This window comes from Rhineura floridana, chromosome 18, assembly GCF_030035675.1.
Source record: "Rhineura floridana isolate rRhiFlo1 chromosome 18, rRhiFlo1.hap2, whole genome shotgun sequence".
Classification (NCBI taxonomy): Eukaryota; Metazoa; Chordata; class Lepidosauria; order Squamata; family Rhineuridae; genus Rhineura; species Rhineura floridana.
Genome location: NC_084497.1, coordinates 26,290,496 through 26,314,595, shown reverse-complemented (window position 1 = coordinate 26,314,595; position 24,100 = coordinate 26,290,496). Strand labels below are relative to the sequence as shown.

Below are 24,100 nucleotides of genomic sequence, written 5' to 3'. Positions count from 1 at the left end.
ATGCTTCCTTGTCCTTTCCTGCTGAATGGAGCCAATCAGAGTGAAAGGAGGTGAGTCAGCCAGTGAGAAGACTCTTTTCAGTAGCTAACACTCTCCTCTTTCATGCTTATTGGTGTCTAGGCATTAACAAGGATTTCATTCTCAACCCCACAGCAAAAAAAGCAGGGAGGGGGCATGGCTGTGATCAACATGAAGGGACCCTGCACTTCTGAATTTGCCACTACACTGCTGTTGCCACATTGCAAATGAAGGCAATTTCCCAAAATAATTGTCCATTTTTGTGCGTGCACACTGTAGAGAGACATTGCCATAATTAATTGGCAAGTTCTGACAACTTCCTATGGGCTTAAAAATGCTGATGAGGAAAAAAGAATTTCCATGCACTCTACTAGTAATGGGGAGCTGGAGTTTGCAACCTCAGTTTGAGAGAAGCTAAGGGATACCGTCTTATTTATTTATTTATGACATTTATATCCCACCTTACTTTGAAGGAGCTCAGGGTGGCATGTAAACATGGCTCCCCCCTCCTGATTTTATCCTCACAACAACCCTGTGAGGTAGAATCATAGTAACAGTAGAGTGGGAAGGGGCCTGTAAGACCATCGAGTCCAGCCCCCTGCTCAAGGAAGGAATCCAGCTTAAATAGAATCCAGGAACAGTAGAGCTGGAAGGAAATAATGTTGGTAGGTTAGGTTGAGAGACAGTGACTGGCCCAAGTTCCCCCAGTGAGCTTCATGTCTGAGCGGGGATTCGCACCCTGATCTCTCAGATCCCAGTCCGACACTCTGACCACTACACCACACTGCTCTTAAGGGTAATGTTCTGAAGAAATGCTTCCCACAACAGGACAGGAACTGAACAGGGAGGCGGGGAGAGCAGGAAGCATGAAAACACCGAGAGATTTGTGCTCTGGAAGTATAAGGCCTGCCATTCGGCAAATGGCCTGATCTTGCAGTGGGGTGGACATCTGTCTTTTGGAGAGCTTGAAATGGATGTTGGAGGCCCACCCCACTTCCAGATCAGCTTCAGACAAGAGCCAGATGCCTTCGGTGCTTCCTACCACTCCGCAAGCTATCTTTCAGTCATCCATGTGCAAAGGTGTTTTGTTTTTTAACATATCAGTTTTTGATTAGTACATTTTCAGGATGCTGTTAATAGTCTGTTTTCTGGGGCTTTCCCAGAATTGCCACCCTTTCTGGTTACAGGGGAATTCAAGATCAACAAGACAAGCCACCATTTTTTGTGACCATCCATTTCCAACAATTGGGATTATTCTAATATGTAATATATGTTGGCGGAGGTCGGGGAGGAAGGGTCACCCTCCAACTCATGAAGAACAGAAAGGATAGCTATGGGGGCCAGAGCTAGGACACTCAATGCCTGTGCAACCTCAGGTTCTACATGCTTGCAAATGTAACACCTGAATAGGGCTCTGTTCATCTAGACAGTGTGGTGTAGTGGTTATAGTGTTGCCCAAAGACTTGGGAGGCCAGGATTCAAACCTTCCACTTGGCCTGGGCATCAGTCACTGTCTCTTACCCTCAGCTACCTCACAGGGTTATTGTGAGGATAATAGAGTGCTGGGGAAAGAACTATTCACACACACACCCTTGAAGTCCTTAGAGGAAAGGTGGCCTATACAGGCAATAAATAAATAAAATAATACTCCTGTGTCAAAAACCATCTCATTCTTTTAGCTCTGCCTGCCAGGGCCCTCACCGTCAGAGGTGGGTCTGTCGCTACAAACATCAGCCCGTTTTCTTTTCTGGTCGTGGACCCTTGAGAGCTTAATTTCCTGGTTTTTGAAAGCGTTTGGAAGTGGCCCGATGTTTTCAAATCATGAGGTGCTTTTTATTTACAGGAGTTTTATTCCATCATTTTTATTACTGTCCACTTTCCTTTTTATGGAACTTGGCCCCGCCTCAGGTTGGTATATTACAGAAAAGGGCAGATGAGAAATTGACGACAAAGTCACCCTGAAAGTCCTAGAAGGAAGGTCAAATTAAGCTGGCGCAAGAAAAATGCTTATAGGTCATAGAAAATTACACCAGGCAATATTCAGTTGAAGCATCCTACATTTCTCCAATAAGATCCGGACTCGCTCAGCTCTACCCATAAAAGCAAACTGGGATCTTACCGTCAATTCCGAGAGCCCCTTGTTCCTTGTTCTCTGGACATGGTTCAAAATGATTGATAATCTCCAGGCAATGATCCTTGGTCACATTAATCATCTAAAAGCACAAAGGAGAGTGTTGCTGTTGTGGTCCAAGACAGAGATCGCAAACAAACCTTTCCATTAAGCAACACTCATCTTCCCCCAATTGTATACTCTCTCGACAGTTCCGCAACCAGGCTGTTTTCTAGCTGTGTGTGTGACATTCTTCCTACCCTTTTCCAATCGCCCAGCGAGATCCCCATTCCTGCCAATCAGTGTCAGCTTTGACAGGGTGAAAGCTGCAATTCCCAACAACGATTGCCAGGTTGCTTTCCTGGGCCAGTTTCATTCCGAGTGTCGTCAAGAGCCCAGGGCACATGGAGCGGCACCATGCCCCATCCTGGTCCCTGTGGCAAGATTACACAGTTCAGTATGGCTTGTCAAGGAAGTTTAGTCTGCGTGGCAGACGTTCTGGATGCAAAACGACAGGAAGACATGAGTTATAATAATGAGCTAGGAGCCTTCAGAAAAAACAACCCAGAGGGAGTCTATCAAGTGGCAGGGCAAGAGACTGTGTCCTTGAGGAAAGTATATATTGAAAGTGCTTTATGTGAAACTGAAGGGGGGGGAGAGAGAGAGACAGAGACAGAGACAGAGACAGAGATTGGATCATGTAGAAGCAACCTCCCTCTGAATCAACAGCAGCCAATTTGCGGTGCTGTATTTTCAGGTGTTGATTCACACCAAGGATTTCTGTCTGATGCAGTCTGTTGCTGTTACCAAATGGAAGAGCATTCAATAAAGAAAATCAGGTGTGGTGAACCTTTGGCCCTTCAGATGTTGCTGAACTGCAGCCCCCATTGCCCCCAGTGGCCCCACTGGACATGCTTGCTGGGACTGACAGGAATTGTAGGTCAACATTTGGAGGGCCAAGAGTTCCTCGCAGCTGATGTAAACCCCCGATGCAGTCTGATGTGGGATATCCCTGGCACAGGGGTACCTTGTAGAGGCTGGTCCATTAGGGGAAGCGGGGCACTGTCCTTAGCCAGCCCACACCTGCCTATGTCCTTACTTACATCCAGTCCAGGGGGTGGCACCGGCTGTTGCCCTCCTCCTTAGCCCCCTTAGTGCTGCCCTTGCAGAACTTAGCAGGGAGGAGGATGGGGACAACCCCAGAATTACTTGGCTTCCCCTGTCATTGGATCTGGCGCCACCTAGTGTTGGCCTCCCTGCCTCCACCCTATTAATTCCCGCAGGCAGCAGCCTTCATTGGCGTTTACCATCTGAGGGAGAACTAGGGACGGAAGGATCTGCCGATTCTGGTCCTCTCAGTTCCTCATTTTTCCAAAAACCCAGTTCTCCTCATTTCTACAGTAATTTGTGATTTTTTAAAAAAATCCTCATGAAAATTCTTCGACATTTTAGTGCAAATTTCTCCTACTAAACACATTTTTTGTATGCGGTGTTGAACAAGGTACACATTTTTGCATGTTATTTCCACTAAAATATGCATTTTATGTACACTTTGTCCCAGTATATGCATTTCTGTCAACACGCTGACCAGAGAACTGCATCACAGAATTTGGATCAGCGTGACTACTGAAGGATAGCTTTGTTTCGGTTTTGGGAAAGTGACCTTTTTGCTTTTAAATGTGAACCAAATCGAATCTGTTCCTCCATCCCTAGTGACAACTGTGCAACAATGGTGTGGTGGAAGAAGCAAAACGGAGGAGGAACAAAGATAAAGGGGAGGGAAGAGGAATAAGGGGGGGCAAAAAGCAAAGCAAATAAACCATTAGACTCAAACTGAGAGGGAAGGAAGGAAGGAGAGGAGTGAGAGCCAGTGTGGTGCAGCGGTTAGAGTGTCGGACAATGACCTGGTAGACCAGGATTCAAAATCCCACTCAGCCATGAAGCTCACTGGATGACTTTGGCCAGTCACTGCCTGTTAGCATAACCTACCTTGTAGGGCTGTTGTGAGGAAATGGGGAGGGAGAGCCATGCACTGAACAGGGGGTTGGACTTGATGGCCTTATAGGCCCCTTCCAACTCTATTCTAGTGTTCTGTGATTCTATATACACTACCTTGAGCTCCTCGGAGGAAAGGTGGGGTCTATAAATGTAAGAAATAACACCAGTTAGCAGCAAAGAACCCATGATGGACGGGGGAGGGCTGGGGACAATTTGTAAAACTTGGCACAGGACTGCAGTAAATTGGAGAGTATATCTTTTTCCAAAAGGAGAGCCAGAAGGAAAAACACCTGGTCTATCTCCCGCTGAATATCTACAGAAACCCAAGCATGCAGCAAAGGGTTTATTCCCCCCCCTTCAGTGTCAGGGGGATCGATAGCCCAGCGACACATAAGCCAATGCTAACTTGTTTAGAGGGGCAGCCGACGCAAATACAAGATCATCATCTGTGCAAAGGGCACATTTGGAATCTCCAGCAGACCATGAAAAAGCCGATGGAGAGTTATTTAGGAAAAGAGTGGTGAAGAAAATCCATTGCAGGGCTTGCTTGTCTCTCCATCGCGCGCGCGCGCGCGCGCGCGCACACACACCCCAAAAAAAGCAGGGCACTTAACGCACACACAGAGGAATACAGAAAACCTGGTTTTTGAGGGGTGGGGAGGAGGGAATTCCACTGCTTGGCTTTTGATTTCAGAATCAGCTCTGTGTACTCAGTGGTGAGAGAAAGGCTGTCTGAATGTGCTCAGAGGCATTGCCATCTTATTCGCTTCACAGGTGCCAGGCATTTAAGCCTTGAGGCTGAGCAGTCGCTCACATTAATCACAGCAGGTAGAACAGGATAGGTCCTGCACTGATTTTCAATTCAGACAGATAATTTGCTGGATATTTAGAGAGTTGGGAAAACCTTTTAATTTCAGACCAATGCAAAGCGAATGAATTTCCCTCCTCCAATCTGAATGCCATGGCAAGGCAGCAAAATATTTGGTATTCTCCCTATTAGAATCAGATTTATGAACACACAGGGCACAGCTAGCCAAAGGAGGATGTATGTGTGCAAGGGGGAATATGCCACTTCATTTTTGCCAGAGGCAAAAACAGCAGTCGGTCTATTTGCTTTTTATGAAAGTTCTGCGCAAACATCAGGAAACAAGATCTGGCACCTTTCATCTGCAGCCTACCCTGCTCAAATACAAATGGCAGCAATGCAAAGAAGTTTTCGAACCTGGAGGTTTTTTCGTTCTTGTAATGCAAAGAACAAAATCATTAATTCAATAGTGTGCAGCAAACACTACAACAGAGAGTTGTGATGTTAGTTGACTGCCATTTAATTGACAGTGCATAAATCACTCCAAGGCAGTAGGTGTAGGTGGAACCCAGTGTTTTATTAAGAAAAAGAACCTCGGAAGGCTTGGAATAAACGCTGGCAAATGTGTACGGTTTTTACGAGTGCATGAAGGATAATAATACTCGCCATTCGCTTTCAGTGTATTTAACCGCAGCTCTCTCCGGGTTTTCAGGCAAGACGTGAGGGACTGACCTTCTGCGTGCAAGATGCCCTGCCATGGAGCTTCAGCTTTCCATTATGAAAGCTGTGCCACAGAAGACTTCCTAGCGTGGTGAAGCAGGCCAAAGAGAGAAATACGACATATTTTTTTCTGTCTCGGAGGCACACCCCAGAATTTGGGTAACCCCATAAGTCCCTTTGACTAATCTGTTTACAATCTGTTTGACTATTCTGTTTGCCACCCTGGGCTCCTGCTGGGAGGAAGGGCATGATATAAATCAAATAATAAATAAATAAAATAAATAAATCCAGCCCACAATCTATGCGGGTAGACTTGTATCTAACTGAGGATAGCTCTTAATGCATTGGATAAAGAGGACTGAAGTCCACAAAAGCTTTCTTTCTTTCATATCCCGCCCTTCCTCCTAGAAGGAGCCCAGGGCCATAATGGCATAATAAATTTGTTAAGTCTTTAAGGTGACACACGATTGTTTGGACAAAAACAGAACAAGGCCAAGGTAGGAAGCTATAGTGATTCTCTGGAGCTGCCCTGTCCTCCTGGCCTGGATATAGTCACCAGCTCTGCTCCTAGACCTGACCTGGCAGGAAGAGTGGACTTCAAGGAAGGGGCTGCTCTTTATCAAGGGCAAAACCACTAGAACTGCCCCTCACATTGCTGTAACATTAAGAACTTTGGGAGAGGCCAGAGCTCAGTGCCAGGACATCTGCTTTGCATGCAGAAGGTCCCAGGTTCCATTCCCCAATGGCATCTCCAGATCAAGATGGGACTCGGAGAGGACCTTCCCCACCCTGAAATCCTGGAGAGCTGCTGCCAGTCAGTGTAGACAATACTGAGCTAGATGAACCAAGGGTCTGACTCGGTAGAAGGAAGCTTCCTAACTTGTGCTCAAGCTTGCTCCCTTTGCTTTTTCCTCATGCGCCATGTCTTTTTAGAGTGTAAGGGCAGGGACCATCTGAGAAATAATGTTTTGTAAGACACTCAGAGCTTTGGCGAAAGGGCCAGCTTGAAATGGTGTAAATAAATAAATATCTTTCCTTTCCTCTCTCTTGGATTCTTCCTGCACAACTCCAACACAGTTGATCTTGATTATCTTAATTGCCGAGAATGACTGCTAGGGAACCCCCAGAGAGGAAATTAATACTTTGCAGTAGGGAGGGACAAACATGTCAATTTTGCTTTTTCTCAGTTTCTTATTTTTCCAGTCTTAAGTTCGCTTCATGAGATTTCCACATCAGGTTCCCATGGGGTTTTTTTTGTAAAGTTCTCACAAAAATTAATCAGCATTTTAGCACATATTGCTCCTAATATAGATATCTGTGCAAGCAATTTCCCCCAGTATCATGCATTTTAATGTTATTTTCACTAATATAAGCCTTTTTAGGCACACTTCCCCCCTATACACATATTTTTGCATACAGGTGTTTTTGTTTTTAACTTTGTTGAAACATTTGGAGAATTTTGAAGGCCGGCTGCGATTGTTCCATGTGTTGTTTCAGGAAGTGCATTTCTTGCCCATCCCTTTTTTCAGTGTGTTACATGTTAAATAGTGTGATTCAAAGGTGAGGAGGTCACAGAGTGGTCCAAAAGCCCATGAATCCACCCTTTGGCCCTCTAATATTCACACATGCCTCTAACATCTTTACGTAGACTCGGGACAGGCTCTTTCTACCTGCATGACGTAGGGGCCACACAACGGAAATGCATCAGACAGGGAGCACTCCTCTTAGCAGGAGAAGTGGAGGCCAGCTGAGCCTGCCCGCGCATCTGTCTGCATGTCTGGGGGGACAGTGACACCTTAGCAAGATCTGCCTCCTCTAAAGGAGTGTGCGCGATGGCAGTGGTTTGGGTGAAGAGGAGGAGAAGGGGATGGCTCCTTGTCAGCTAACATTCCCTCTGTTGTAAATGGAGCTAGAGGGAGGAGCTGTCCCTGTCAAAAGTGCTGAAGCCGTCTGCTTCATGACCTCCTTGTTGCAAGTTACTGGGACCCTCTCCTGGGTCCCATGCCTATCTTCTTCTTCTTCATCATTCCAGGAATGCTCCACAGGGCTCATGACAGTATCTAACTAAGTCCAGCTCAGAGTAGATCCATTGAAATCAGTGGACCCAAGTTATCCAGGTCCATTAATGTCAATGGGTATACCCTGAGTAGGAGTATAGGGTATGGGAGTAGGGGTTTCCCTATAAACAAATTTGGGAGCTAACTCAGGGATTGGGAAATCTGTAGGTCTCCTGATGTTGGTGGACTCCATCTCCCATCTGCCCTAGCCAGCATGGCCAATGGTCAGACAATGGGAACTGTAGTCCGACAGCATCTGTGGGGGGAACAAAGGTTCTTAAATTAAATAAAGGGGAAGGACGGGTTGAAAGGTAAACCAAGAAATGCAGAACAGGCCAGATCAGAGACAAGTGCAAGAGGGACAGCAAAGGAGCTCCACACGTAAGTTGTAAAGGAGCGCCATTCAAAGGAGTTCCACGTGTGTGACAGTGACCAGCCTGCTAGCAGCCTTTTCCTATTTCTTTTTGGGGGGGAGGAGGGGGGACTGCTGGACGATGAAAGCCAATAAAGCAGGGAAGCTCAAGTGAACTCCAGTGAGCTGCCACTGCCGGGATGGTGCTGGAGAAGTGACGTCCGATGCTTACCTTTTGTTCAGTGTCAAGGAAGCGTTTCAGGTCATCCGCATCCAAATAGTCCTTGTGGTTGCTGTATGTGAGCATGAGGAGATAGAGGTCCCGTCGGGTCGACATCATCTTATAGAAGGCACAGAACTCTTCAAAGTCCAGAGTCCCTTGGTTGTCATCCGTATCTGCCTCCTGGTGGCACAGAGCAACACTTGCAATTAGCAGGGGGCTCCTTCTGGCCCCCTGAGAATCATGATGATCAGCGGGCCAAGGGTTACAGCGGAAGGCCCAGTTTAGGAGGCAGAGCTGTTCGAGAAGCAAGAAAGAGCTCGGTTCCTATACAGCAGGGGTGAGGGACTTTTGGCCCTCCAGATGTTGCTGAACTGCAGCTCCCATCAGCCCCAAGAAGTGTGGCCAACGGCCAGGGATGGTGGTGGGAGTTGTGGTTCAGCAACCTCTGGAGAGCCAACCGTTCCTCGCACTTGCTACACAGCCTGAGACCAAACCTCAGTGATTTAACGGCTAAATTAAGTTGTTCTTGGATTAGAGTCAAACTTAAAATGGCTCCAAAAATTGCCACCACCACCACCCCATTTGCAGGCAGTGGATTTGGGGTACTTTTTTTCACCCCACTGGAAAAAAAATAGTCTGCGGATTCTTTTTCAGGAGTGATTACCATTTTCCAGTCCTGTTGATCGCTGCCATCCCCCCCCCCCCGAATGCAGGGTTGTTCCAGGGCATTCTGGGAAAAATTGGTGGCTGATTGGTGGCAATTTCTTTCTCCAGAACCAAGTTCTGTCTGGGGCATTCTGGGAAAAATGGGGACTACTTGGAGCCCATGAAGTGGATGTCTACTGCAGATTTTTCACTGACTTTCTCTCACATCCCCACCTAAAAAAGTTCCCCACAATTGAAATGGCAGCTTGATACCTCCCCACAAACATATATTAGTATTATTTTGATGTATAACCCGCACTTCACCCCAAGGTCCAATGGCAGGTCACAAGAATTTAAAATCCTTTTAAAACAAATTACATTCACAACTAGAGAGAGGCCTAAAAATACACATCTCAAATATCAGAGGCCAGGGTAAAGAGGTGCATCTGGAGTGGTTCCAGCTGCCCTAGGTGGTGATCCAACCGCTCCTAAAAAAGCCGACCCTGGACCCATTGCTTTGTCACAATTGCTGCTCAGTCACAAACAGCCCCTTTTTGGGGAAGGGCACCAGGCTGGGGAAGGTTGTCCCGGATTATAATGAGAGGAAAACACAAACTTTAAAGATGCTTTCATCTTGGCTCGTTTTGTCACAACACTAATTTAAAAAGGCTCCTGCTGATTGGGTGGAGATAGAAGTCAGTCCTCTTTTTCAAAGAGGAAGCATATCCCCCTGTTATGGCATTTGCTAGTCACCCCCCTTTGATGTTTTGAATGGGATGGGTGCTGTTGCAAGGAGAGGCAGACCACTGGCAGATCTGCCCAGACATTCTCTTCGTAATCAACATCTATTATGACTATGGCCATACTACCCTGACCACGCCCAACCTGGTCTGATCTCGGAAGCTAAGCAGGATCAGGCCTGGTTAGTACTCGGATGGGAGACCACCTGGGAATACTTAGAGAAAGGCAGTGGTGAACCACCTCTGAATACCTCTTACCATGAAAACTCTGTGAATACATCCAAAAGATTCATAGGGTCGCCATAAGTCGTAATCGACTTGAATGCATGTAACAACAGCAACAATTATGATCACAGATCACACTGGAATTCTGTTTTGCCTAAACAATGCACAAATGTAAATCAATGGGCATTAATGGATTCCTCATTGTATCCTTTTAACAGCATTTGCTGCTTCCGCTAAGCATTTCCTCCTTGTCCTACTGATCATTGATTCACCTTCTTTGACTGCAAAACATCTGATTCTGTTTTCAGTTTTGCCATTATGCAGAGCTTCACACTCCATTAGCATCTGCTAGCATTTAGTGGCAAAAAAAAAAAATCAACCACTAAAGCTTCTGATGTGCCCTGGAATATGCAAGAGCTCTCTCACTTACGTAACAAATAAGCATTGCTAAACACAAAAAGGTTCCTAATGCCCCTTTGTCTCCAGGAGCAGTTTTTTTTTTTCTTCTGCAAAATGAAAGCCACTTGACGTTTTGTTGATGAATGTAGAATCATAGAGCTGAAAGGGGGTCAGCTAGTCCAACATGTCCTTTTTAAAATGTGGTACCCAGGAATAAAAAGCACTCTGCCCATGGGAAGCCAAAACCTGAGTTTCCTCCTCCCACCCACCCAAAGAAAATATGGACCTGACAGATGCACAGTGGTGGCTGGTAGGGCAGAATGCAAAGGGCCCAAGACAGGAGCTGGAACCAGAGCTTGCTTGCTGATTGATTGATTAATTGATATCCCACACTTCCTCCCAGCAAGAGCCCAGGGTGGCAAACAAAAGCACTAAAAACTTTGAAACACATTAAAACAAAACATCTTCAAAAAAAGCTTTCAAAACATCTTCTAAGATTAAAAACATTTTTAAAAGAAGGTTTAAGAACATATTAAAAAGCAATTCCAACACAGACACAGACTGGGATAAGGTCTCTGCTTAAAAGGCTTGTTGAAAGAGGAAGGTCTTCAATAGGCGCCAAAAAGCTAACAGAGATGAAGCCTGCCTAATATTTAAGGGGAGGGAGTTCCGCAGGGTAGGTGCCACCACACTAAAGGTCCGTTTCCTATGTTGTGCAGAACGGACCTCCTGATAAGATGGTATCTGCTGCAGAGTGCAGTGATCGACTGGGTATATAAGGGGTAAGACGGTTTTTCATGTATCCTGGTCCCAAGTGGTATAGACAGACAGACAGACAAGCAAGCAAGTTTCCACCAACTCAACAATAAATAAATAACTAAATAAACCAGCTCAGAGGGCTTGTTCAAGCTTGCGCATTACAAAAATGATATCAAGGATCTTACACAGAAGATGGGGGGGAGGAAAGCACACCATCAAAAGAGGCCAACTTTTAAAAATGTCAAAACCGATTCACCAACAGCCCCTCCCTCGGCTCCTAAAGAAGCCCTCAGTCCATGGAAAAGAAATCAAAAAAGCCAAACGTACGCAAAGCTCCCTCCGCTAAGCGAGTGAAACCACAGCGCATTCCACCAGAGAAGACCAAGCAGACTCAATAAACGCGGGGCCCGAGGGCGAAATGGAAAAAAAAGCCATTCATCCAGAAGAGACAGAGAGCATCATCTCCTCCCAACCGGAGAGCACAGTTTTGAACGCGGCAGCCATGCTGCGGTCTGCAGCTTTGCCTTACTGAAGTTTCAATTAAAATGGAGCAGCTGTTAACAGGAAGAGTAAAGCGAAGGGTCAAGTGCCCCAAAGCAGAGAGAATTAAGTGCCCCCTCCTTCAGGGCCATTGGCAATTCAGACACTTGATCTGGTGAAACAGTAACAAGCTGTAAATCTGGGCAACACAAAAAAGGTAGCCGGGAGTTGTTGGCTCAGCTGAAGGGCCACTTGTACAAATAATGCTACCTAGGAAGACAGGCTGTCGGATGCACTGGTGGGGCAGTAGTTCTCTCCCACCCCCCCAAGGCCACCCCCTGTGACCTCTGCAAGTCAGTAGTGGTTATCTCTCTCCCACTTGATCTTGACTCATTTGATACATCTTCATAAAGACGGCAGGCAGCCTTTAGATGAAGATCTTCTTGTCCGATCCCAACCCAGCAGTTGGAGAACCAGTGTGGTGCTGGCTAGATGGTTGAGCTTGGTCCTGGGAGACACGAGTTCAAGACCCTACTCAGCTGTGAAGCTCACTAGTTACATTCAGTCACTTGCTGTCTAACCTTGCAGGGTTGTTATGAGGAGAGAAAATAATGGATTTTTAAAAATAAGATTATATCCTTTACCCTGCACTTTGCTCAAGGAGCATCTCACCGCCTTTCTATTGTATCCTCACAACAGGCCTCTGAAGTTGGTCACAGCCTGAGAGAATACAACTAGTCTGACCATAGTATCTACACATTAAGAGATGGGGTGGGCCAGGGTACCTTCCTCTCAGGAGAGGAAATTTTTATTTGTACCGCTGCTTTTCCACTCTAAGTTGTTGGACTGTGTTTTATTGCAATATGATCTGTTCTGAATATGTATTTTGTATCTTCTTTTTATATCTGTTTAATTGTGGTAGCCTATGGCTCTGAACAATAAAGACTTCATTCATTCATCCATACAACTGGTTCAACATTTTACCCAGTGAGGTTTGTGGCCTGAGCCAGGATTCGAACCCAGGTCTTCCCAGTCCCAGCCCTACAACATGCTACAGATACTATCCTCAGCTCCTTAGGAGGAAAGATAAGATAGAATGGGTTGTATCAAATGCTAGTCCTACTCAGAGTAGACCCACTGCAATTGATAGCAATACAGAGCAGCACGAAGTGGCTTCCGAAAGGGCGTTGCAATCTGCCCTGCATGCCTCCTTTAAACGCCCTAAAGGAGCAGCATGGAGTGGCTTGCAAAGCCCTTTACAAGCAGCCCAGCACTGTTCCTTTAAACCTCTGAAACTGGAGGGTTAAAAGGACCAGCACAGGGAAGGAGAAATGGTTTCCATTCAGTGGAAACCATTTCCCCCTCCTTGAGCAAGGTGCCCTGCTGCTACTCATTCAGCAGGCCGATCCCCTTCAGGTTTGGAGTCCTCACCACCATCAACTGGGGAAGAGGGATCTGACTCCTGGTCCCTAACATAAAGACTTCTTCATTGCTTGGGGAGGGGGACTGTAGGTTGCTTTGCTGCCATTTGTCACCTGGCACTGTTTTGCTTTGGGGAAAGAGCATAATGTGTGAAAAGACAGGGCTGCCCCTTTATTTAATTAAAAAATTGTTTGAAAAAGTCCAGAAGAGATCATTCCGTTTCCCAGCCACAGCTGGGAATCATGCAGGATAACAGGGAGCAGCAATATAGTATAAACAGGAATATTCTGCATTTATGACAGTGTGACACACAGAGAGGATGTGTCAGAAAAACCCACCACTGGCATGGTGGCCTGGTCAAGAAGGCTTCCCGCACAGCTCACGTTTGTGCCATGCACCGGTTGTGAGCTTTTCTGGAATGTTTAAAAGTAGGTGTACAATGGATCGTGGCCTCCTGACCCTGCTGCGATTCCTGGGATCTTCCGCATGACAGTTAGAGACTCCAACATTCAGGAGCATGTGGCTCGGAGCGCAGAGGTTCCATGAGCTTTCATGGATCTTTTTCCTCAAAATCAGCCTGTGCACCATGAATCTCAGTTTTTGAAAAACCATCTAAATTCATGGCCTCGACTGTATCTTGCAGCAGCGGATTCAACAAGTTAACTCAGCAAAAAAGGACTCGGAGGAGCTTAAACTGGGCTTTTTCTACATGCCTCACTTACTTCCAGAGCCAGCAGCTCTGTTCAATGGACAAGTCCGCGCATGTCATCACAAATTGGAAACATGCGCTTTGGGCATCTATGACACCAAATACTGCTTTCATTCCCTCCCTTTTTAGCCTGCTGTCATAAAAGCTGTCATTTTTAAAACGTCCGCTGACTTCTCTAATGAATCAGCACCATGGACAGCGGCACTCAGCTGATGCAAACCTAGTTACATAATCTGCTGCTGTCTTCCTTCAGGGCGGCACCATTCTGGCACACGGATCCTACGAGCATATGAAGCTGCTTTATGTCGTGTGAAGCCATTGGTCCATCTAGCCAAATACTGTCTACTCTGACTGGCAGCAGCTCTCTAGAGCCTCTGTTCAGCTATTGGCTGAAGTTACTATTCATACCCACAGGATTGGCCCCTTTAACTCTAGAAGATCCCTTCCAGTCTCAATGGAAGCGGACGCTGTCCAACAAATTAGAATCTCTTGGCTTCTCGCTGCCAGCGATAGGGGCCCTAGGGTATATGAGGGCCAAAACAACAATCAATCAACGCCTTAGAGACATTGAACTCCACAACAACCAGTGCTTGGCTGCTGTCTACTCCTTAAGCCACATTAATATGAAACCCTTTGTCCCCGCCTCCTATATTTCGAACCTATCTTCCCCAAAATTCAGGAGAGCATTTATCCTGGCACGATTCAATGTTCTTCCTTCAGCACTATAGGAGGGCAGATATAAGGGTGTCCCACATTCTGAACGAACCTGCCCCTGTGGTGCTGAGGAGGTGGAGTCGGAGTGTCATGTATTGCTGTGTTGCCCTTTCTATTCTAACCTTCGCCACCAGTTTATTTTCCCAATTTTAGCTAATCTCTATCCTAGTTCTGAGTTTCTGCGACGTTTATTGGCGGATCGGGATCCTCGGATTACTGCAAAGGTCGCCTCATTCTGTGTAGCCGCTACGGTTCGCAGAAAGGAACTGTGCGCTGCGGACCAGCCCGACTCCCTTCCACTCTGATTCTTTTATAACATTCCAGGACTAATTTTTTAATCAGCCTTCGCTGTTAATTTGCGTTTTACTGCTATTCCGATATCCAGCTGATTGTATTGTATTTTCATTGCTGATCTTCAATCGTAATAAAGATATGTAATGTCTAGAGCCTCTGGCCAAAGTATTTCCCTGTCAGAAGCTGCTGGGGTCGAGGGACAGCTGCCTCATGCAGTGAGCCCCTGAACTACAGGTGGAAGCTGTGTAGGGAAGTTCTCTCACGCTCTGTCTGGACTGACTCCACCTACCTAGGCTGGCTCCTGGCTTCCCTTCGGCAGGAAGGAGCATAAATGGCCTTCCTGTTCCAGCTGAGCCTTGCTTGTGCCTTGAGGTCTTCCTAAGCACTGTCATGTTCCTGTATTCTTGGTTATTTTATGGCCCTGACTTCTGGCTTATTCCTCAATCCTGCCTCCTGGTTTGTATCCAATGTTAGTTGCCGTCCTGGGCTCCTACTGGGAGGAAGGATGGGACATAAATTTAACAAATAATAGTCCTACTCAGACTATTATTCCTAACTTTCTAACTGAAGCCCACCTGAGTAGGACAAACATTGGATACAGCTCTTATTCTTCCATCATGGCTACTGGTCCCTAGGGATGGAGCAGGAATGTGGCTTACTCAGATTCCGGAGTGGACTCACCGGATCCAGTCTAGGCAGATCTTGACCTGAATTGGATCAATGGTCCACTTCATGGTTGGAGGCAGCATGCTCTTGTGCTCAGGTCCTGCTTGTGGGCTTTCCATAATGAGCATCTGCTTGGCCACTGTGAGAACAGGATGCTTGACTAGATGGTCCACTGGCCTGATCCAGCAGGCCTTTCTTATGTCCTTATGTTCAGAATCTGCACTCTGGTGGATTCTTCTGTGGATTCCAAGGGGCAGCCAACACTGGGGGCAGCCATTTTTTTCCTGTACAATTCCCCCGGGAGAGATGGAATCTCATCAAACCCCATTGCTCTCAGGGGGACTTGCTCTCTGTTCGTTTAAGGCATGGAGTGACAATAAACCCCATGCAACAGCTGCATATATAATTTCAGAACGTTTAAAGGGATAAGCTCTCCTTCACTAGAGATATCTAAGCAGATGCTGGACATCTATCGGTCAGGGATACTGCAACCTGCTTTGTAGAGCCAATTGAGAAGGGGTTTGGTCTAGATGACCTCCAAGAACCCTTCCAACTCTTTGGTTTCACATGGTCTATCTAGGGATGTAGATGCTATTGGAGGTCACTGATTCATAGGGTCGCCATAAGTCGTTTGCAGCTCACCTCAGATTTGAGCTTATCTGATATGCAGGACAAATTGCCAAAACAAATTGTTTTCCCTATCAGAATCTGGCTTGGCGATCGATCGTAAACAGATATGCACAGAAACTTCAGGAAAATACTGCTGCAAAGCATCAATTCAGCTTCAGTATGGATGGCCATGGATTATTCGCAAGTGTTTTTTATAGGGAAAATATACATTCTCCTTTCCCAGGCAACCTAAAAAGTCACTTTTAGAGAACTGATGGTGCTAATTTGAAAGGCTCTAATGCACACTTAGTGATAATCCATATATCTGTTCCTCTGGTTTCTTCATTTAATTCTTGTTCCCACCTCCCCTCACTGTTTCTTTTTGCAGATAAAGGAATTTCCTTTTTTAATCTCCAGATTTTAATGGCTTTTATATTTAGTTTTCCATGCTGCTAACTCTGTAAGGCAGGTATTTGATACAATAGCAGAAATTAAGAAGGGGAGAGAGAGAGAGCTTGCAACAGACTTGAAGAAGGGCTGTTTTAACTCAGTGTTAAAATACACACTTTGCATACAGAAGGTCCAAGAATCAATCCCCAGCATGCCTAGGTAGGGCTGGTATTGTTCCCATCTGAAATCCCGAAGAGCATCACCAGTCAGTGCAAACAAGACTGAGCTAGATAGGCCCAATGGCTTGACTCAGTATAAGGCAGCATCCTATATTCATATTTAACAGCTCTTCATTTTGAGCCATGAGGACTGGAATCTTACTTTTTCTTTAATGGAAAGGGCTGTAGTTCAGTGACAGAACACCTGCTTTGCATGCAGGAGGTCCCAGGTTCAATCCCCAGAATCTCCAAATAGGAGTGTCCCCTGCCTGAAATCCTGGAGAGCTGCTGCCAGTCAGTGTCTATAGTACTGAGCTAGATGGACCAATGGTCTGACTTGAATAAGGCAGCTTCCTATGTCCCTGTGTGTTGAGGGAACAGGCGTAGCGCAGCGGCAGAGCATCTGAAGGTCCCAGGTTCAATCCCTGGAATCTCCACATAGGGCTGGGAGTGTCCTCTGAAACCTTGGACAGCTGCTGCCAGTCAGTGTTGACATTACTGAGCTAGATGGACCAAGGGTATGTGTAAGCTTCCTATGTTCCTCCACAGCTTGGTGGGCCAGGTTCAGCACATGAACTACTCCTGCTCTAAAGCATCAGAGATGACCACAACTGGTAACAGGATGTGATGGGAAGTGGACCTCTCCTGAATGACCAAGACACATCCCGAGGTTGTCAAGACCAGGGGATCCAGCTATCGTGCCCTTCCTCAAGTAGGTGGCAGAGTGGATCCAGTGTTCTTTGCAGAACTGGAGCTCCCAAAAGGATGTGCAGTTTTTAGGGTTATATTCAACTAAGTTTCACTCAGAGTAGAACCACTGAAGTTAATAAACCTAAATGAGTCGTGGCCATTAATTTTAATGGATGTGCTGTGACTAGCATTGTATACAACCATATGCCTCTAGAGGATACAAATGCACAAGGCTGTAAATAATGCTAATAGCTAACTAATGGAACCCGCTGCTATAAAATATGACGACTGGCCACTGACTTCTCAGTGCCGATCCCCCATTCATGGAACACCCTCTTTAGTGAAGTGTCTCAGTCTCCCTCACTACTAATTTTTAGGAGAAATTTAAAAACGTTCCTGTTTACCTGGGCATTTGATAGCTGAAAGTCCTGTCCTTGGCAACTCTGAATTTATTAGGTTGATAGTAAGCGATTGCTTTCAGGATTTTTAAACTGTTTTTAGAAGGCTGTTTTTAACTGTGTTTTTTTTTTGAAGTATTAATTATATTGTTTTAGCATTGACATGTTTGCCACCCTGGGCTCCTTTGGAGGAAGGTGTGCAATATAAATCTATTCAATAAATAAATAAGGATGAGACGGATTCAGGGAAGATAAGTTTCCCAATGGCTACTAGCCACAATGGCAATGCAGAACCTCCAGGTTCAGTGGCAGTCTAGCTCTGAATAACAGTTGGTGTGGGGAAACAGCCAGACAGGGCTGTTGCCTTCACACCCTGCATGTGGACTTCCTATAGTGATCTGGTTGGCCACTATGGGAGACAGGATGCCAAAGCACATGGACCCTTGGTCCAATCTAGCAGGGCTCTTATGTTCTTATGACAACCCCGAGAGCCGGGAGAAAGGCAGGCCAGGAGTCAGCCTATTAACAGGCTCTAAAAGCCATATAGCTCCACAATGGAAAAGCAAAAACCCTCCAGCCATCACAGAGTGATTGAGAAAAAACTGGGCAATGACGACGATGATTAAATTTACTACCAGCCCTACACCAGCAGGTCCCAGGGCAGGCCACAACAATATAAAATGCATTATGAAAACAGTTTTAAACAAGCTACACTCACAACGAGACAGGGTCCTAAAAACATACATCTCAAGTGTTGAAAGCCAGGGTGAAGAGATGCATCTTCAGCAAGCGTCGAATATTGTACAGTGAAGGTGCCAGGCGCACCTCTGTGGGGAGGGAATTCCACAACTTAGAGGCTGCCACAGAGAATGTTCACCCCCGGGCCACCACCCCCTTGAACCTCTGAGGACGGTGGAACTACCGAGAGGGACCCTTGATAGCTGTGACGACAAAGTTACGAAATGAAAGCTGTAAGCAACAACCAGCAAGATAAATGTATTGAGAGATGGGCCTTCTTTGTCCAACTATGGAATGAAAAAGGAACAGATATTTCTCCATATAATTCTCTCTCAATATAGGACGCTATCGTTATGTAAACTTTTTCCACCCCTTCCTTTTCACACTTTTTCTTTTCTTTTTAATGTGAAATTATATATATATAAAAATAAGAGTCAGATCCAAGAGAAAAAACTGTCCCAAAGCGCGTGTGGACACGTGCCTCTTGCATATGATCCTGCTCCCTGCAAGATGTTCATCTCCCACCCAGCACTCTGCCAGTGCTTTTCCGTCAGAGCACTGACAGCTGAGGTTGGAATAAAAATCCTCTTAGGTGTCTCTGAAGTCCGGCCAAGTGTAGATACAGCCTCTGTGGGTCTATACTACACGCTCAGCTGGAATATGCCGGATGGTTGAGTGGAGCCAGGATGGAAGAAGAAACTGTGGACTCTGGCACAAACCCTGACGTGGAGGGATGGGAAGATCTCTCGGTTTCATTTCTCTGTTTCCCATTTTTCCAATCTTAAATTAAGTTCTCCACACTTCTGCAGCAATTTGTGTGTGGGGGGGGGGTTGCTTAAATCCTTATGAAAATTCTTCCCCATTTTAGGGCAAACGTCTCCCAACAAACATATTTTTGCATGCAGTTTTGACTAACATACACATGCTTGCAAGCAATTCTTCCAAATATAATGCACCTTTGTACGTTATTTTCACTAACATAGTCGTTTGTATGCATATTTTCCCCTAATTTAACGCATTTTTGTAAACGTTGCTTAACTGCATCGCAAAATTCAGATTAAGTGCAAATTTCAAAGGATGGCCATGTTTCAGTTCTCATGTGGTTTCGGAAAATTCAAATCTGACAGATTTGGCTTGAGATGCAAACAAATTGATTAATTTATTATGGCCAAAGACCAGCAAACGAGATGCAAACTGAATCGAACTTCTCCCCATCCCTCCTGATGCGGGACTAGGGACAAAACAGCCCTACCGCGCTTTTCTTCTTGACAGGCAGGATTGTGGGTGGTCCCTTTGGAACTCAAGGCAGATGGAGACACTGGCAAAGAGTCCTCGGATTGCAGAGTAGGAATTATGAGAGAAACCTACACAATAAAGATACCAGGCTCTTGCAAACTCTCCTCTTTAGCTTCCTTTCTGCTCTTTCAGTTGAGCAGCCAGAGAGGCAAGAAAAGGGGAGGAAGAAAGAGGAAGGAATTCTGATGGGATGGAACAATGGGCCGCTTTGGAAAGGGCCAGGGGCCACACCAAATGAGGCCAGGGCCGCAGATTGCCCACATTTATTTACTGAATGGATATCTCGCACCTTCTTCCAAAGGAGCCCAGGGCAGCACGGGCTAGGGCAGGGGTGGGGTGGGGTGGGGAATCTTTCTCAGCGTGGGGGCCACATTCCTTCATGGGCAACTTCCAGGGGCTGCATGCCAGTGGTGGGTGTGGCCAAACACACTCCCCTCTCCATCCCAGCCAGCAAGAGGCAGCATCAACGTTTGAGGACACATCCCAGCCAGGTAAAATCACTAGAGAAGGGTCTAACACCCTGAGGGCCAGATAGAGCTGCATTTGGCCCCTGGACCTGAGGAACAAATCCAGTTCTTATTTGCTCTTAAAGTCAGTATCTCCAATAAGCTTTAGAAGCAAAACCAAAAGAAAACCAATAAGTCAGGCAAAGCTGTTGAAACTCTGCTTTTTAAGAAAATCAGTCGAAGAGGATCCACAGCAGCAGGCTCAAGCAGCTTTGGGAAAAGTGAAAACTGCCATTCAAGAGAAATCCTTCTCCTTTGAGTCTCAGCACGCACACATGCACAGACAGCTTCCAGAATGCCGCATCTTTACCTGGACAAACGATGGCAGATTTAGGCTTTTTAGGAGGGGAGATTATGCTTTTCCTTCCCTGGCATTTTTGTCAGTGCCAACAACCCTTTTAGATTCTGCTGACGCGGGGGAACTGCTTTCGAGGCTACCTGCGCACTACAAAAGCCACACGCACATCCGCCTGCCACAAAAGCCTCCCTGACCGAATTCCCGGCAGCACTGCGGAGCGCACAGGTAGACGGTTTGAAGAGTGCCGCACATTGCCGCTTGAATTCTTCCCTGGTTCAGTTATAAAATAGGTCAGAGCCAAAATGCAAAGGCAAGCTGCAGAGACAGACCCCTGCATGTCTGATGGCGGATTTCCTTCCCGCACCCACCCGCCAAAAATGCAGAGCCTGTCACTATGAAAGGCAAAAGAGCCATAGCTCAAAATCATAGAATCATAGAGTTGGAAGGAAGCAGAGCATCAGCTTTGCATGAAAATTGGTGCCAGGTTCAGTCCCCAGCATCGCCAGGTAGGGCCGGGAGACACTCTCTGCCTGACACCCTGGAGAGCGGCTGTCAGTCAGTGCGGACAATACTGAGCTAGATGGACCAATTTGTCTGACTCAATATAAGGCATTTCCTTTGTTCCTGGAGTGGGGAAGGGCCATAAAACTCTGTCGTTTTAAGCAGGAGACCTTCCCAGCCTTACCTGGAGATTCTGGGTATTGAACTTGAGGCATTCTGCATGCCAAGCACATGCTCTGCTACTAAGCTAAAGCCCTTCCCCTCATAGAAAGCTGCCTTATACTGAGTGAGACCATTCATTCATCTAGCTCAGTTTTGTTTGCACTGACCAGCAGCAGCTCTCCAAGGTTTTAGGTAGGGTTCTCTCCCAGACCTTGAATCATAGTTGTGTTATCATCTTGAGCTTTGTCGCTGCTAAGCCAGCCCAGTTTAGAGATGCTTGAGGAATTTGATCTTTGTGAATTCTGATATAAGCTGGCCTGATCCACCTGCCTTGGCCTATTGTGCAGATCAGATTCTAGCTATCCACTGGCTTGCTTTGAGCGGTGTCGTTTGCATGCAAGCTTCCAGTTCTCCTTTGCAACCCCTGACACCCTTTATTTAGGATCTTTTGACAATGAGATCCTGCATGTACTCCAGAATGTGGCACCCCAAGGGTTAACAAGGGCCATACAGATAAATCAAGAGTAATTATGGTGTATGACAAGGTAATTAGCATACTTATTTTAAAAAATATGTAAACAGATGTTAATTGACCTAGACCTTCATAAACAGCACACCAACAGGCTTTTTAAACTTCCCAAATGTTTTGACACATCGCTTGCCTGAAACGAAAACAAAACATCCTATCCGAATATATGCCTATTTGAGCAAAAAGATACATTTAGACAGACACATTTTAAGAGAAAATGTGTTTCAAAGAATTATTGAAACGCATGTTTTCATCTGGACATTTAAATAATAAAAAAGGTTGTCTCCAATGTTAATCCCACTCAAAGTAAACCCGTTGCAATTAATGTCATGTACTGTTTTCAGTGGATCTGCTCTGAGTAAGATTTAGTTTAACACAACCCCAAACGGGCAAATTATTAAAGAAATAGGGAAGAACAGGTATGTGAGTAAACACATATTAAAAAATGTCATGGATCAAAAATTAGACAGACAGACAGACAGACAGACAGAGACAGACAGACAGACAGACAGACAGACAGACAGACAGACAGACAGACAGAGACAGACAGACAGACAGACAGACAGACAGACAGACAGACAGACAGACAGACAGACAGACAGACAGACAGACAGACAGACAGACAGACAGACAGACAGACAGATAGATAGATAGATAGATAGATAGATAGATAGATAGATAGATAGATAGATAGATAGATAGATAGATGCAATTCTGGAAACTAAACACCTCCAAGGGGGGTGCTGCAGGGCCTGAAGGTTGTGCCCTCTGTAGCCATTGTGTGGCTCACATGCTAACAATGTACAAGAAAATTCAGGGTCTGCAGCATTATGGAGAGCCCAACGGGAAAATAAGCAGTCAGGGAAGCGTTTCTGTTGGGGGCTGATGCCCCGGAGTGCTGTAGTCTCCCATGCTAAGATGCAGCAGCGAGCGGCGTGCCTTACCTTGAACATCTGCTTGACTTTCTGCCGGGGCAGGTTGACGTTCAGTTTGTGCATGAGCTGCAGCACCTCGTTAATGCTCAGGCTGCCGTCGCCATTTTTATCTGCTTCGTCGAAGGTTTGCTTCAACCACATTTAGCAAGGAGTCAAGGAAAGAGAGGAGGTGGAAGTCTGTCAGAGCAAGCCAAGGGGAGATGAGGCTGAATGACACAAGGGACTCCTTCCCAGGGACTACCAACATCAAAGGATTAAAAAAACTACAAAGCGCCAGTTAGGAAGACAAATCAGGTCAAGTTTTCTGAAGGATCGTCCACTCATCAGGCTGTAAGAAGCTGCCTTTCATTGGTAGGCCACTCCTCCCATCTTGCATAGCCCTGTTTGCAGCTCCTCAAGATTAGGGGGGGGCAGAGGGAGGTCCTTCCTAGCTATCTGAGAACCTTTAGCTGGAGACGATGGGGTTGGGGATTCGAACATTCCCAAGGAGTTGCCCTGCCCCTAAGCAGCGTTCCTTCTTCACCAACTCCAGCAGAACACACTGCAGGCGTTTGCGGACATCAATTTTAAAAACGGATTGATTCCTTTGTTAGGTCAAAGGGAAAGCATGCCCAGCAGCTCCAGTTACCCACCCTGCAGGGCAGAGGATTCTGGTAAAAGGGCAAACAGAACACCGCCCCACCAACCTCAGTCTGACCTCAGCCAGCCCTCGCCTGCCTGCCGGACTTTCTTGCAACTCGTCTAGACGGTCAGCCTGGCTTTGATGCTTCCCCTTCCTTAGTCTGAAGGGGAGGAAAGACAGTCATGCATGTCCCTCTCAGACTGGTCTTGTTCCAAGTCAAGGCCAAGTCTTTTGCCCTGGTAGAACTCAGCAGGGAAGAAGAGTTAATTGGCTCCACCAGTCATTGGCTGGATCTACCTGTTCTTGGCCGGCCTTCCACCATACCAGCCCCAATGGGTGCCAGCCACCCCGCCCCTGGGCCAGTGCCAGCAGTTGGCATCACTGGACATCTGATGAGGCCCAGGTCCTAGCAGGGGACACACTGCCAAACCCCAGAGCTTCAGGCCCTACTGTTCCTCCTCCTCCTCGCCATCATCACTGGTTTCATTTACATTTGTTAGTCGCTTTATATGAAACAGAGAGCCAGTGTGGCATAGTGGTTAGAGTGTTCGACTATGACCTGGGAGACCAGGGTTCGAATCCCCACACAGCCCTGAAGCTCACTGGGTGACCTTGGGCCAGTCACTGCCTCTCAGCCTCAGAGGAAGGCAATGGTAAACCCCCTCTGAATACCCCTTGCCATGAAAACTCTATTCATGGGGTCACCATTAGTCAGGAGCAACTTGAAGGCAGTCCATTTCCATTTCATTTTTTTCTCATTATACGAAACAAAATTGCAAAGCGTCATAATAAAATAGACTACCAGTGGATAAAGCCAATTGAAAAGCCACATTAAAAATGTGCAATACAAAATTCCTAAAATGCTCAGCCAA

The 24,100-nt window shown here is 46.3% G+C and overlaps 1 protein-coding gene across 4 annotated transcripts in view; it reads right to left on the bottom strand.

The window, feature by feature from the left end:
- PLCH2 (phospholipase C eta 2) overlaps positions 1-24,100 on the bottom strand; it is a 309,207-nt gene that overhangs the window by 93,062 nt on the left and 192,045 nt on the right. For all 4 annotated transcript variants that reach the window (XM_061601055.1, XM_061601057.1, XM_061601058.1 and 1 more), the window contains exons 5-7: positions 22,616-22,745; positions 8,293-8,463; positions 2,138-2,231 (exon numbers count right to left, since the gene is read on the bottom strand). In XM_061601055.1, coding sequence (XP_061457039.1) covers positions 2,138-2,231; positions 8,293-8,463; positions 22,616-22,745 — 395 coding nt within the window. The remainder of the gene's footprint in view (positions 1-2,137; positions 2,232-8,292; positions 8,464-22,615; positions 22,746-24,100) is intronic.